Here is a 15,108-nt window from a genome sequence, read left to right as displayed (position 1 = left end):
AGGTCTCTACTTTAGTATATAGATAGTAGATAGATATAATCGATATAGACCTTTTTATAATTGAAAACAATGCTAAACTAATTCTTAGTTGAGTGTATAAGTATGTATTAAGCAGTACTTATGAATTATGATATATGTACGAGAAAATGACGAAAAAATACATTGAACTTTACACGGGGGGGGGGGGTGTTTCAACATACTTTTTTTATATTAAAATAAACACGTACTGTACTTTCAAAGTTTCAATTTAGACAAACCGTCCAATTAATTGGATGTCCATCTTACGTGCACTGTTAAAAATTTCCCCAAATCTAATTTGCCTAGGGTAAATTCCTGATTCGGCCATGATAATGTCAATGTGTTCCCAATTCGGCCACAAATTGCAACTTAGTGCATTTTGTCAGCAACTAATGGGGTAATGTCAACAATTTTTAGCACTGAGTTGCTGACAATGGTCGGATTATGAACAAAATGACATTATCATGGCCAAATCAGGAATTTACCCATTTGCCTATGGCATTTGTTTCAACTTTGAGGTGGCATCCATCCAACATTTTGACACACCAACTCATGAAATGTCAACTGAAAATCTGATATTGTAGTGAAACTAAAATTTAAGTAGTTCGAAATAAATCAAGATCAAATAAAACCCAACACTTAACCACATTACTGATTAATTACTCTCACAACAAAGTGAACAAACCAAACTCTAATGCCCCAAGTTACATATATATTAAACAATGACCAAACTACTATACCTCTTCCTGGTGTTAGTCACCACTGTTACTGAGTCAGTCCGATTCACATACCTAGAAGTATATTTCTGTACTTAGAAAGTTGTGAAGAGAATCTAGATCTTTATTGCTCTCTCCAGGTGGGCTTGTAACTTTGATTGGCACTATAGTAATCTGATTGGGCTTAAGAAGTAATGATGTGTTTTCAGCAACACATGCTGATTTAGACGGTGGAATTCATATGTAAATTGTGATTAGAAAGGATTACATTGGAAAGGAAAGAACTTTTTTTTCTTCTTGATAGATGATTGGCTACATGGTTGGTGTTAATGATAAAATTTCTCATGGGGATGTGCTTAGTGAAGTATGGATTCTCTTAATAGGCTATATAAACCAAGTTCAATTTGATTTTTCCTTCCTCACACTTCTCATCAGTCAAGTTTGTTACTACAACCATGGCATCATCAAAAGGAAAATCTCCCATCAACCTCAACAATACTAACCCAATCGAAAACCTTTCTTCTAACTTCGCCAGAAAAATCAAGATGTCCTATCGATCGGCCCCATCAATCAGTTACTTAGACCGAATGAAAGCTAAGTTACTGGAACGAAATAAACTTAGTCTCTTTGTCAAAATTCTAGATGGGAAACTCTTGTCTGGTACTTTCAAAGTGAACCTTGAAAAAACATGGGCTCCATTTTGGATCACTGAAATGCATCTATATAAAGGAGATATTTATCAAGTGTGGATGGAAAATCAACATCAGATTGAGATGATTTTACGAGCTCAACCTTGGGTGGTCTCTCAGCATATTCTACAAATTGTGCCATGGATGGAGATGAAGGAGAATCAAGAACCAAACCTTAATAAGTTTTATGTGTGGATGCATCTCATGAACTTCCCATAACTATTTCAAGATAGGGAAATTGTTGAGGGCAACTTGATAGACTTAGGCTGTTTTGCACCCAATCAATTGATTCATCTGGAATTATACCCCAAATACAATGAGTTTGCTCAGCTGACTTGAGTCAAAGCCCTAATGGATATTTCTGATCCAATCCCACCGGGATTTAAACTGCCTGAAGTTGTTAATGGTGTCGAATGGGTCCAATTCTCTTATGAAAATCTCCCGGTGTGCTGTTTCAAATGTGGTTTCATTGGCCATCATCAAGCTTCATATAATTTAGCATCTGCGGATTTAAGTGTGGAACCACAGTTCACATCAAATGGACAATGCTTTGATCTTTATAATCCAAAAACAAGGATCTTCCCTAAGGCAATGGCAGATCGTCCAATTATTGAAGTATCTCTGCTCAACCAGTATGACTTACCACGAGTGTATCAACAGCTAAGGATTCAGGAAGACAATAACCAAGAGAAAAGTAATAGGCTTTCACCAATCAGAGATGATATGCATGAAGAACATTGCCACCATATGCAGGAGAAAGGAAAAGGACCATTGATCATGAAAATTAACTCCCCGGAACCGTATGTTGGACCTACTAATAACATTGGACCTTCTTCACGGATTAACACTGAATGGACTATTAACAGCAACCCTATCAACTTTGAAACGCAGTTTCTGAGTACATTGGTTTTTACTTCATGTACAAATGTCAGTTCAGCAGATGAATGTTTTATCAAATCCAGCCTATGTTATGACATCTCAAGCTATGATTAATGATCCAACTAATATCCCTTTTGTGGACCTCTCTGGGTATTCTGAATCAGATCTAATTGGTGACAATTCATTGCACTTTAAAAGATAGAAAATTGAACATGGAGCCGCACAGCCAGATAACAGTGAGTTGAGGAATGCACAGCACCAAAAAGAATTTGATGGGAGTATGTTTCAAGACCGTGAATACAGGTGCAAATCATCTTTGAATACAAGGGGCGATGAGAATTCAATCTCCTCAAATGGGAACACACTTGGCCTCTCTGGTAGGCGAAACAAATTCCAGATTGTGAAGGCAGCTGCCCGAAAACAGCTTCAAAGGGCACCATGAGTTGTCTAATATGGAACTGTCGAGATATGGGTCTCCCCTCGACGGTTAGAGAGATTAAAGATGTTCTCAAGAAGCTGAGACCAAAAATCATCTTTTGTGTGAAACTAAGGCTAGCTTAATTAAATCTAATAGTATTATTAGAAGTATTACGGGTGGTTATAAGTCTTTTGCATATCCAGGAAGAGGTCTTTTTGGTGGTTTATGGTTATTGTGGGATGGTGATGTAGACCTTGATATAATGTATGTGGACTCATGGATCATTCATGCAAAAATCAATGAGAATATATAGTGCATCTTTTTGGTATTTTTCTGGAGTTTATGGCAACAATAACTTCTCTGTAAGGAAAGAACAGTGGAAAATGTTGGAATTGTTAAATCCTGGAACTGACCAAGCCTAGTTTTGTGCTAGAGACTTTAATGACATTTTGTATAGAGAGGAAAAAAGAGGGGGCAGACCTGTGTATCAATGGCAATGTCAACCATTTGCAGAGATGATTCAAAATTGTGCTTTCATGGATTTGGGATTTGTTGGTCCAATCTTCACTTGGAATAACAGACAAAGTTTTCTTAACAAAGTATCTAAAAGGCTTGACCGTAGGGTAGGGAATCGGGTTGGGTTTGACCCGAATCCAATCGGACCCGAACCCAAACTATTCAGGTTTGGGTCGATTTTTATATCCGTTTACTTATTCGGTCGGATTCGGGTTTGGATATATTTTTTGGGCTTTTTTTGAATTTTTAGTGTTATCCGATCTAGTTAGTCAGATTTGGGTCGAGTTCGGATATTAAATTTTAGATATAATCGGGTTTGGATATTATGAAACTATTCGGATTCAGATTCAGATATAGCCATATCCAACCCGATCCCTACCCTACTTGACCGTGCTTTGTGCTCAAGCAAATGGAGAGGAATGTTTCCAAACCCAATGATATACCATAAAGCCACATTGGCATCAGACCACAAGATACTTCATTTGAGCCTTGATCCAACAAAACCAAAGCTTAAGAGGCCTTTCAGGTTTGAAGCTATGTGGACCAAGGATGAAGGCTGCAGAAGAGTGATTCATAATATCATGGCACAAGATTTTTATAGGTCTCCTTCATACACTTTCTCTAAAAGGCTGGCAGCATGTAGGATTGATATGATCGAGTGGAATCATAAAAGTTTTGGAAACCTGGATTATAAACTAAATCAGCTTGACTTGGAAATAAAACAATGCCAACAGCAACAACATCGAATTGGGTGTCCCACTGAACAACAACTGCAACAAGAACAAGATCTTCTCATGGAGTATGAAGAGGTTTTGAAATTAAAGGACATACACTGGGGACAAAAGGCTAGGCATGACTGGTACGGAATGGGTGAGTTGAATAGCAAATACATCCACTCTGTTGTGATTCACAGAAGGAGAAGAACTGATATTAACAGGTTGGTGAAATAAAATGGCGAGGTGTTGACATAGAGGCAAGAGATTGGAGATCATTTGATTGATTACTTTTCAAACCTTCTGTCAACGTCAAATCCTGATCCTGATAAAATGTTAATGGATGTTATCCCACTTATGGTGACCCAGGAGGACAATGACACCTTGACTAGATCAATTTCGCATGAGGAGATATGGTTGGCTGTTAAGAATATTGGATCTTTTAAAGCTCTGGGGCCTGACGGATTTCAAGCAGTGTTCTATAAAACATATTGGGAGGAGATTCGCGAAAAGATAGCAAGCCTTGTCCAACACTTCTTTAACTCAGGAACTTTCACTAAAGAGCTCAATCATACCAATATAGTGTTTATTATGAAAGTTCAACATTCATCTGCAGCTAAGCATTTCAAGCCAATCAGCCTAACAAATGTTAGTTACAAGATCATCGTAAAGATAATCGTCCAGAGAATGAGACCGATTCTACAAAGAATTATCGGACATCAACAGAGTGCTTTTCTACCAGGGCGATCCATACATGATAATATATGCTCTTCTGGCTCATGAGGCGTTTCACGTTATACATAAAAGAGCAAATGTTAAGTCCAAACTCTTTGGCCTGAAGTTGGATATGCACAAAGCGTACGACAAAATTGAGTGGCCCTTTCTTGAGGAGGTATTAAATAGATTTGGCTTTGGTGAAAACTAGATCAAGAAGGTGATGTTCTGTGTTAAAAGTCCCACGTTTTCTATTCTCCTAAATGGATCCACTTATGGCTTCTTCTCCCCAACAAGAGGACTTCATCAAGGCCACCCAATATCTCCTTTTCTGTTTGTACTCTGTGCTGAAGTACTCTCTCTTAATATCAATAGACTCCAAGTGCAATGGCTGATTCATGGTCTCAAACTCTCTAGAAATAACTCACCGATCACTCATTTGATGTATGCGGATGATACCATTATTTTCGGGAAAGGAAATGTCGAAGAAGCAAGAAGCGGAAGAAATTAACAGATGTTTAGAAAGATATTGTGATGCCTCGGGTCAAAGTATAAATAGAATGAAGTCACAATTCCTTCACCACAAGAGGCTCCCAGCTAGTGAAATGAGGATTTTTCACCGTATTTTTAACACGCCTTGTACTTGTAAGTTCCCTACTTATCTGGGTATACCACTGGTGTTCAGTGGAAAAAATAAACGAAGGCATTTCTTGCCGTTGATAGAAAAGTTTAACAACAGATTAGCGTCATGGAAGGCTTCCTTACTATCCAAAGGTGGGCGATTGACATTAATAAACTCTGTCCTTTCGGCATTGCCTATACATATCATGGCGTGTATTCAATTACCGGTGAATATTATCGACGAAATGGATAAAATAAGAAGGAATTTTCTATGAGCGCAAGAACCGGTAGAAAGGAAACTGCATTACTTTGCATGGGATCTAGCCTGCACACCACTTCAGTTCGGAGGCCTGGGAATCAAAGACCTTCAAATGCAAAACCTGAAGTTACTTGGAAAGAAAGCTGGGAATTATGCAATCCCCAATCACTCTGGGCGATACAAATGAAAGATAAGTACTTCAAGAACCAAAAAATTATGCATGCTCATCTAAGCACAAGTGCATCAAGAACTTGGAGAACTATGCACTACCTGAGGAATATGTTGGTTATAGGAAGGAGATGGAAGGTAGGTGATGGCATCTCAATTCGAGCATGGAGGGATAATTGGATTCCGAATACTCCTATTAAACTACCCCTCATTGAAAAACCAACTGGTTGCATGATGGACCAAGTGTGTGACTTCATTGACCCAGTTCATAGACAATGGAATACAAGACTTATCAGGGAGCTCTGGCCGGCAGACTATGCAAAAAGGATCATGTCCATCCCACTTACTCTCATTGCGAAAGAAGATTCTACCTTCTTACCTTCTGGTGGCCAAATAAATTTGGGATATATGATGTCAAAAGTGCCTATAATTTGATGCAGAATTATTGTGAACCAAATAGAGAGAAACTCCACCTCTTTTCCAAAATATGGAAATTCAACCTTCCGCAAAAGGTTAGATTTTTTATGTGGCAGTTTACACACCAAGTGCTACCGACTGCTGATCTGTTATGTCATAGAGGTTTTCATGTTGAGTCTATGTGTTCATTGTGTATGGCTGCTGAAGAATCACCAAAGCATCTCTTTCTCCAGTGTCCTTTTGCGAGGGCTGTTTGGTTGGGCCTTGGACTGTCAGTATCGATATCGCACTTTGACATCACAGAAATGAAAGAGTGGTTACACCATATGATGAAATGCTTAGGAAATGTTGATGAGTCAAGTACATGGATTACGCTACTTGGTACTGGACTATGGTATATATGGCTTGCAAGAAATGAAAAGAAGTTCACTGGGACAAAACAATATCCACTTAGTTGTGTGATAAAAGCTAAAAAGATGGCAGCAACAATGCAGGAAATTGATGGCGACAGCTCATCAAACAATCAGAAGATGATGGAGATTAATGTCAAATGGGATTGTCCACAGAGGCGTTGGCTTAAACTAAACATGGATGGATCATCTCATGGAAATCCAGGTGCTGCTGGGGCCATAGCTAGTAATATTCAGTTTTATACCCGTTTTATACGTTTTTCCGTATAATACAAATAATAAGGCGAACGTTTCAAACCTAAGGATTAATACTCGAATTCTATGATCCAGGCTTATAATTGCCAAATAATAAGGTTCGTATTTTTTAAATGAAAAAACACACTACAATTTGGGCAAAATATTGTTTTCTAAACTTATAATGCAACAAAATATGACCGAATTTTTTCGTATTATACCCGTATAAAACACGAATTATATGTTTGACATTTTTTTCATTTTTTTTGGCCGAATTTTTAAACGAATTAGAATCCAAATTTTCGGATTTTTGACGAATAATTTCCGTACCGAATTTTTGCCGTCCACGAATTTACTAGCTATGGCTGGGGCTGGATGTTTATTACGAGATGAGAATGGCAATTTTATAATGGCCATTGCAGTTCCAATATCCTATGAATCAGCATTGATAGCAGAGAAACTATGGCATTAAGGGTAGGAATCAAGGCAGTGAAAGAATTAAACCTTACAAATGTGGTGATGGAAACAAATTGTAGTCTACTACATCAACTAGTGACTAACAAGGCTTCTCAGGTTCCAACACTAATTAAAGACTTGATAATGGAAATACAGGAACTGATGAATGAAGGAAATTTTATCCTGTAGTGGAATTATAGGGAAGTAAATCATGGTGCAGATGCCTTGGCAAATTATGCAGCTCAACAGGCTAAAACTATAGATTGGGATCTTACCACGGCACACATAGATCAATTTCCGGAGAGCTGGAGACAATGGATGCCAAAATTCGCTTTTGTGTGGAATGTAACTCTACCCACATTCTTAGGTGGATGGATTAATCATGATATGAGAGACATTTGTACTACAAGGTTGATTCCTAGATAATGAAATTGTTAGGGATTACACCAATACCAATCGGTTCCCCTACTACACAGATAACTTGTATATGAACTCAATTCAACTCCGGACAAAATCTAAATATCAACTACAACCTATACTAACATGCCCATTCAACTATTAACAACGATAATAATGTAAAAAAAAAAAAGCAAAACCACAACACAAAGATTTATCTGATGCCTACTTAGAAGATTACAATCTCTCCTTACAAAAAAATTCTAATGCCCTAGCTTTAATTTGGCCCTAGCTTTAATTTGGAGAAATTAGTAGTTACGGACCATTTACACGTAGCGGAGTAATCGCTTTTCTTTGTGATAGTTACTGATTCTTGACCACCCTCGTCTCGGGACATGGAAGTAATTAGTTCTTCAGGTGGGGATATTAATGTTAAGTTGGAAACTAGATACAAGTTACCTTTGTCCCTATGCACAAATGAAATGTACAAATTGGAAACTGATACAAAATAACTGAAGTGCAAAACTGCATAATAGTGTCACTGGGCAGAAATAAAAAGTGGAAGTAAAAAAACTGGAGAAATCTGGTACGTTCTCCTAGTCATATCGTATAGACGTATACAGCTGATCAAAAAAAGTCATATCGTATACATATACTGGAAAGACTATTTTCATTACTTCAAATGCTGAAGTGGACCAGAAGCAGGGAAAGATTCAAGAACCCATTTGTTGCTGCTAGAGCTAGCATTCTCCATATTTCTTAGACTTGAATTTGTTGGTGGAACTGTTTGATTTTCTTTGGTAATAAATGATGTTATGGCAGCTGCAACAGCAACTCTAAACTTCGGGTCTGAAGCAATAGCACTTACATTTTCATTATCTACATCTCCCTTGTGAGAATTACTGACACCGTTCTGGTAGCCAGCTGAGTTGTTGGATGCCCAAGGATAATTTATTTGTAGATGTGAATGTGAAGAGGTAGGAGGTGTATATTGTTGTTGTGGACTGTTATACCTATTGTTGGTAAGGTCAAGAACTACACCTTTGGAAGAATCGTTTGAGTTGAACATGCTGTGGATGCTTGATGAATGAGGTGTCGAATGGCTTATCATATGAGGATTCTGGCGAAAATTTGATATTTGCATGTTATCTATGGTGTCTGCTGAAGTATGATTATTTGAATTTGCTCTTGCCAACATATAATTAGCTGTTGCAGATGTTGTGGAAGCCATTGCTGTTGCACCAACTGGTAATGGATGGTTGTGTGTACCTTCATAGGTTGTTATGAGTATCGACATGTCTTCTTGACATCTTTGTACCTATTTGAATGAAACAGTCGTGCAACAGATTTATGAAATCAGTTCAAGTCTAAATATAAGAATTTCAAATTCAGATGTTCTGGCAGGAGTTGAGAGAGGACACGAATTAGTTCTATTACCTGTTTCCTCACCGGGCATCCTGGGGCTACCGTGCATCGATAATAGGCTCTTGGGCAAGGATTTCCTTTTGCAATTTTCTGCCCATATTTCCTCCATTGACACCCGTCATTCATCTACATGAAATTTTGTATCATTATATTATCTATATTATGTTATGTGGAAATGAAATCGGTTTGGATATGTTTGCTATATGAACTTACAGTTGCATCCTGACATCTTGCTCTAACGGAGACCCTGGCTTTTCTATTGGGTGGAGAAGCCATTTGACTTCCCTGCAGTTCACTCTTGCATGTGTTATTCTGGGCTGATGGAGCTAAATTCGGCACCACGTCTTTCTTTTCACCTTCCATGGCTTCTTCCATTTCATGCTCATGCACATGAGCCATCCTCAGTGACAATCCCAATTCATCAGTACTATCAATCTCTTCACCTTGAGGCATTGGACGCTTTTGACTGTTAAGGTTTAGGATTGCTTGTAGCTTCTTCGTTTCTTGAACTGCTTCGTCATCTTTACCCAGAAGTGAAAGAAAGATCTCAGTGCCCTAGATCCAAAAAGAATTATTATCGAATTAGACCCACAAGTATTTTTTTGATAATTGAAAATTTTATTGAGGAACCACATGTACAATGAATAGGAAAGGGCTTGCTATGAAGAAACTAATGACAGTAAGAGTATATACGAAACTTCTGTAGGGAATTATGCACTATACTTTACAGAGATTGGAATTGTAACGGCTTCACAATTAACATAGCTAGCTAGATGCCTAGATTGGAAAAAAAAGTGTCTACCTTTTTGGAGTCATTCTGTTGAAGTGCTAATTTCATTTGGAGATCATAGTAATCCTTCTTGGTTTGTTCAACAACCTTCCTTAGAACTTTGTTTTCTTCTTTGATCCTGTTCATCTCCACCTGCAACACAGACAACTAAAATGGAATTCTACTCGATCAGTAATTTCTGATGCAGCATGGCCGCCTTAATGCTTATTGACAATTACGTTACAGAGTCTCTATACATGCATGCATTTATGCACGTGTGCAGAAAATCAGATCGAGTGGTAATAATAATATGAATGAACTCTGTAGTTTAGTGCATGTGTACCTCTTGTGTCTTAGTTTGTTGCAAGGACTTCCCATGTGATGCATCCTCATCTTGTTCTTGTTCCTCTCCTGAGGAATCTTGGTTTAGTTGGTTTTCTTCTACTTGGTCTACGTCTAATGGAACTTGCTCATTTTCCTGAGTTTCTATCTTGAGTGACAAATCAAATTGCATGGTCTTCTCCAACACCATTGTAGACAAAGCTTCTCTCTATGAGTGTCTACTAGTGCTGCTTTTGAGGTACCAAAGTCAATTCCTCGTTTCTAAGACATATAACAAGGCACACAAGACGCATCTAAGATTGACTTTAATTCTGTATAAAAAACAACAATATGGAAGACAAAGGGATAAAATAGTAGGAGCACACTGGCTTTCAGCCTGGAGTGTATCAACTAAATTCTATACAACAATTTTTTATATGACATATTTATACAACTTAGATAAAGAAACGTTCAATGGAAAGCAATCGTAATGAGAATACACTTAATAAGGAAAAAAGATGATCAAATAGTAAATTCTACAGTCGTACCGCTTGGGTCGAACATCAGAATTAAGGTAGATTAGCGATCTGATATACGTGTATCAGTTTATTCGCATGGCTCTACGCCACATATCATTGACCCTTATTCGAAGAGAGTACCCTTGTGGAATATGCACCTAATACATATCCAAAGGAAAGTATGAGATTTCCGCATTTTGTGAATGAACCCCGCAAAATTTCATAAAATTTTGGATATTAGGTAGCTTTTCAAAATCCTGGCACACAAAGTTTTATGGCATTTTGTTCTATGCTTAAGGAGTTGAGGCTAGGGTATGAGTGTAGCCTTCCTCAAGGTATATATCACTGTCCACACGGGCCTAAGTTACTGCCACAAACCTAACCTTTTGAAATCCATGCCAAAAAAATGTAAAGATGATTCAGTTATGTTGGTTATGGCATTGGACCACCCAGTACTCCTGCATCTGGATCCGCAATTGAAGAGGAACATATATTAGTATTAGTATGTGTCACATACTCACATGTCACAGAAAGATTGGTTCTTGAAAGTATCTCAAAGTAAAATGGCGTACTTTGATTAGTGAAATTAAGAAGTGATATAATACATTTGAGTATTTGACCAAGAATTAGGATCAGGTGTCTCTGGATTTGGAGCACTACCTTGAAGCTTGTTACACTTATCAAAAAGTTGATAGAAGCCGTCTATCCACCAAAGCTGCCTTGAGGTACACGTACACCATAGTCTTAATTAAGATAACAATGGCATTTTGATAAGGGAGGATCGGACCCTCTATCGAAATTTTCTTGCTGGATCTGGCCTTATTCAACCATCACGGTACGCCATGCTTACAACAACTGGAATGATATCAAATGTTATTTTACGACCAATTGATCCGTTCTCTTAGCAGCATAAAATAAACCTAAGTAATGATCTCATGTCATTAGAATACAAGCTCCGGACGCAAACCCATGACAAGGAGACTCTTGATATTAACACTTGAAAATGTCAACTATGTGACCCCGCAACTCTATTTATTTTCTCGGTGAATTCTTTTATATCATTGACCACCCTATTCTTAATCATCATTTGCTCACATTATTTTTCTAACCACATGGCTTGCTCCAAGTAAGATCTCAGTTTCTTATTATATACACTGATCGAATTAGTATTTTAGCATTTTGCATTGATCAATTGAAATGAGAAGAGAATTTCTAATTCTCTTCCTTCAACAAAACACATGTAAACCAGGTATTGTCCATAAATACATTGAAGCCCTTGATTAGTTTTTATTTTAGAAATAATGTGGTATGAACGACGTAGACTATTTAGATTCTTTAGTATGATTGTGTATAACGCAAAGTCATTGCAAAACTCATTCATATAGAAATTGTAAAAGGTTGTTGCTTGTGTAACAAAAGAATCGATAATAAGTAAACACCGTGATGATGAGGTGATAATCATTATTTATGTAAAGATTTTATTTTGCGCTAATATTTAGACGACAATAATCGTTCAATAATAATATGTAAAAGGGTAAATGGTATATATTTGAGAAATGCATTCATAGATATGCAATGTAAGACCTGGATCTTAGTATCGTACATTCCATGGACTTGTATACCTTGACCTGTGTACTCGTGTGGCTTGAATATACAATCATCAAATAGTGCACCAGGGTCTTTCAAAATTCATTCCAACAATTCACCATTAAGTTTTGACAAATGACAATATTAGCATTACTAATTGTGATTATATATGAACACTTGCCAAGTTATTGTTTAACTAATCCTGCATTTATAAGGTTCATGTTCTCCCAGACTACCAAACTGCTCATTCCCCCGTAGACTCTGGAAGAAGTATCAAAGGCTCAAGTCAAAACCCAAGATGGCCAGATCAATTAACACAAATCTGACCTGAGTTTTAGAACTTTAAAATTTTGCGTTGATAAAAAATGTTTATTCAAAAAACAATTCTATAACAAACTAATTAAGTTGCTAGCTAATTAATTCTGTGTAAATAATTATAAATTATTTCTTATCTCATGCCAAAAACGATTACGCGACTAAGAGCTAACCAATGCAAGCATGACTCGCGCCCTGTAGAGTTGTAGGTGGATTTGGATTACGAAGGATGTAATTGGGCCTCAACATGGGCCTTTAATATTAGAAACTTAAAACCAGCCATGTCCGAAACCTTTGTACCGAAAAAATGAAGAACAAAATTTTGTCTGCAACATTATTTCTTCTTCTCATTTCTCACCTAAAACCCTAAACCCTAACCCTAATTTCAAATTCCTAAAAACCCTAACAACACAATCCCATCAAATTCCACCAACTTCCCAGGAACATTCTCGAGAAGGAGTCTCAAATGACAACTATTTCGCAGCAATTCATCACATTTCAAACATAGTACGTCGAGATTTTAACATGGAAAGAATATTACAAAATATGCAAATTAATGTGACGTCAGAATTAGTTTACCGTGTTCTACGTTGTTGTAATAAGTAAGGTATAAACTCATTTAGATTTTTTTAACTGGGCTAGAAACCAACCTCGTTATGAACCAACCACATTAGAATTTGAAGAGTTAATAAAAATTTTAGGGAAAAATAAAAATTGGGAAACAATGTGGAAAATAGCTGAGCAAATGAAGAAATGGGATTTGTTTTAACACCTAATACATTTAGTATGATTATTGAAAGGTATGGGGAAAATGGACTAGTCGATAAAGCGGTGGAAGTTTTTAATAGGATGAAGAATTTTAATTGTGAACAAACTATAGGTGATTATAATTCTTTGTTATTTGCATTTTGTGAAGTTAAGAATTTTCAAGGTGTGTATGCTTTGATTAGAAGATTGATTAAGAAAGGTGGGGTTCCGGATAAATGGACTTATTCGATTCTAGTTAACGGGTGGTGTTCAGCGGGGAAGCTTAAAGAGGCGCAGGATTTTTTGGAGAAGATGAGTCGAAAAGGGTTTAATCCGTCTACTAGAGGTCGTGATCTTTTGATTGAAGGGTCATTGAGTGCAGGTTATCTTGAGGCGGCTAAAGGGCTGGTGAGAAAGATTACGAAAGAAGAGTTTTTGCCTGATATTACAACTTTTAATTCGCTTTTGGAGGCAATTTGTGAAAGTTAAAATTAAAAGTAACTAGATTAAAAAAAAAAAAAAAAAAAAAAATATATAATGTAAATAAGAGGCAACTAAAATAGCCACCATGTGAATCTCATAGAAGTGCATAAACTTATATAAGATATACTAGTATCTCACATGCAACCACCCAATATTTTCGGTTTATAAATTCACACAAAAATGACATATCACACTTTTGTTTCTCCATTCATGGCAGTATGGCATGGACAATATGAGCAAGCTAGATCCTAGGATATGCTCTACCTTGTTTAAGAATACTGCTCGGCATTCTTAGTCATGGAACACGCAAGATTAGTGAAAATAAATTGAACTTATCAAACGTTTAGCTGTGTCACGCTCCATTTCTAAACAATAACAAAGTGAATATTTGAAATATAAATATCTCAAACATCACTATGTTCACTTGTTTAAAAACCCAGACTATGATACAACACATACAAAACCCTAACAGCCATATCATAAAAGAATCAACTTAAACTGCACAATCCCCATAATTTTTTCACCATGACTTTATTAAACTATCTTCCATCCAAATAAAACATCAAACAAACTCTCTGAACAAAATTCCTCACTATCATGTTCTCATGTCATGCTAAAAAGTAAACTACATTATTACATCCTTCTAATAAAAATCAGACCTAATAAAAGAACTAACGGACTGCTCCAGTCAAGAATCCAAATCACACGCCGCGGTTCCACTGTCTTCCACCTATGTTCCCAAGAACACACCCACGTTGCCAAAAACAAAACAAACATGGGTCAGCAAAATGGAATTTGCTAGTATGAGTAGACTAACCACATATAAACATTTTTAATCTTTACTTATCCAACTAACACTTTAAATATATCATAAAATAATTATTCTCAACTTGGAAGACAGGTAGTTCCGTCATTTCAACCGGCATAGTTTCTTCCCAAGCAAGACTCCCATCTTATTAACTCGTTATAATAACTTGTTTTAATAACTAAGTAATTGAACTAAAACTTACCGATATCCACTGTTGTATTAGGGTAGGACCGTGTCCCTGCACAAAATATTATTAAGTCCTACCCTCCTGCAAAAGAAAATTAGAAATCTTATATAACATATGTAGATATCCTATAGGTATTCAAATGTAAGCCCAAACACACTCGCATAATCAAATCAATTTCTCTTATCAATTAATCAATTACTTTTCTTATACACCCATCCTTTAGTACCTACTCCACGATTTGCACTCCACACATTTGCCAAATCACACATTTGTGTGCCTCTCCCCCAATCAATACCACAATATCATAGCTATCTCTCGGGCTTT

At 36.9% G+C, this 15,108-nt stretch overlaps 1 protein-coding gene and 1 pseudogene across 1 annotated transcript; one reads left to right on the top strand and one right to left on the bottom strand.

The window, feature by feature from the left end:
* Positions 1-8,123: 8,123 nt before the first annotated feature.
* Positions 8,124-10,443, bottom strand: LOC147490966 (uncharacterized). Its single transcript, XM_086565482.1, has 5 exons — positions 10,162-10,443; positions 9,852-9,986; positions 9,263-9,604; positions 9,062-9,175; positions 8,124-8,942 (listed from the first exon to the last, which is right to left on the bottom strand). Exons 1-5 carry the CDS (start codon positions 10,348-10,350, stop codon positions 8,298-8,300), a joined length of 1,425 nt encoding a protein of 474 aa, XP_086421608.1. The 5' UTR covers positions 10,351-10,443; the 3' UTR covers positions 8,124-8,297.
* Positions 10,444-10,971: 528 nt separating this feature from the next.
* On the top strand, positions 10,972-13,795 carry LOC147490965 (pentatricopeptide repeat-containing protein At5g18390, mitochondrial-like; annotated as a pseudogene).
* Positions 13,796-15,108: the final 1,313 nt, after the last annotated feature.

This window comes from Coptis chinensis, chromosome 6, assembly GCF_015680905.1.
Source record: "Coptis chinensis isolate HL-2020 chromosome 6, ASM1568090v1, whole genome shotgun sequence".
Classification (NCBI taxonomy): domain Eukaryota; kingdom Viridiplantae; phylum Streptophyta; class Magnoliopsida; order Ranunculales; family Ranunculaceae; genus Coptis; species Coptis chinensis.
The sequence above is the reverse complement of the archived record's forward strand: the minus strand, read 5'-3'. Positions and strand labels throughout refer to the sequence as shown.

Excerpts from the sequence above, each read along its gene's own strand:
- LOC147490966 (XM_086565482.1), bottom strand. The coding sequence starts at position 10,350 with ATGGTGTTGGAGAAGACCATGCAATTTGATTTGTCACTCAAGATAGAA. Across the intron at positions 9,605-9,851 it reads AACAGAATGACTCCAAAAAG|GGCACTGAGATCTTTCTTTC; the intron begins GTAGACACTTTT and ends TTTTGGATCTAG. Across the intron at positions 9,176-9,262 it reads CAAGATGTCAGGATGCAACT|ATGAATGACGGGTGTCAATG; the intron begins GTAAGTTCATAT and ends AATTTCATGTAG.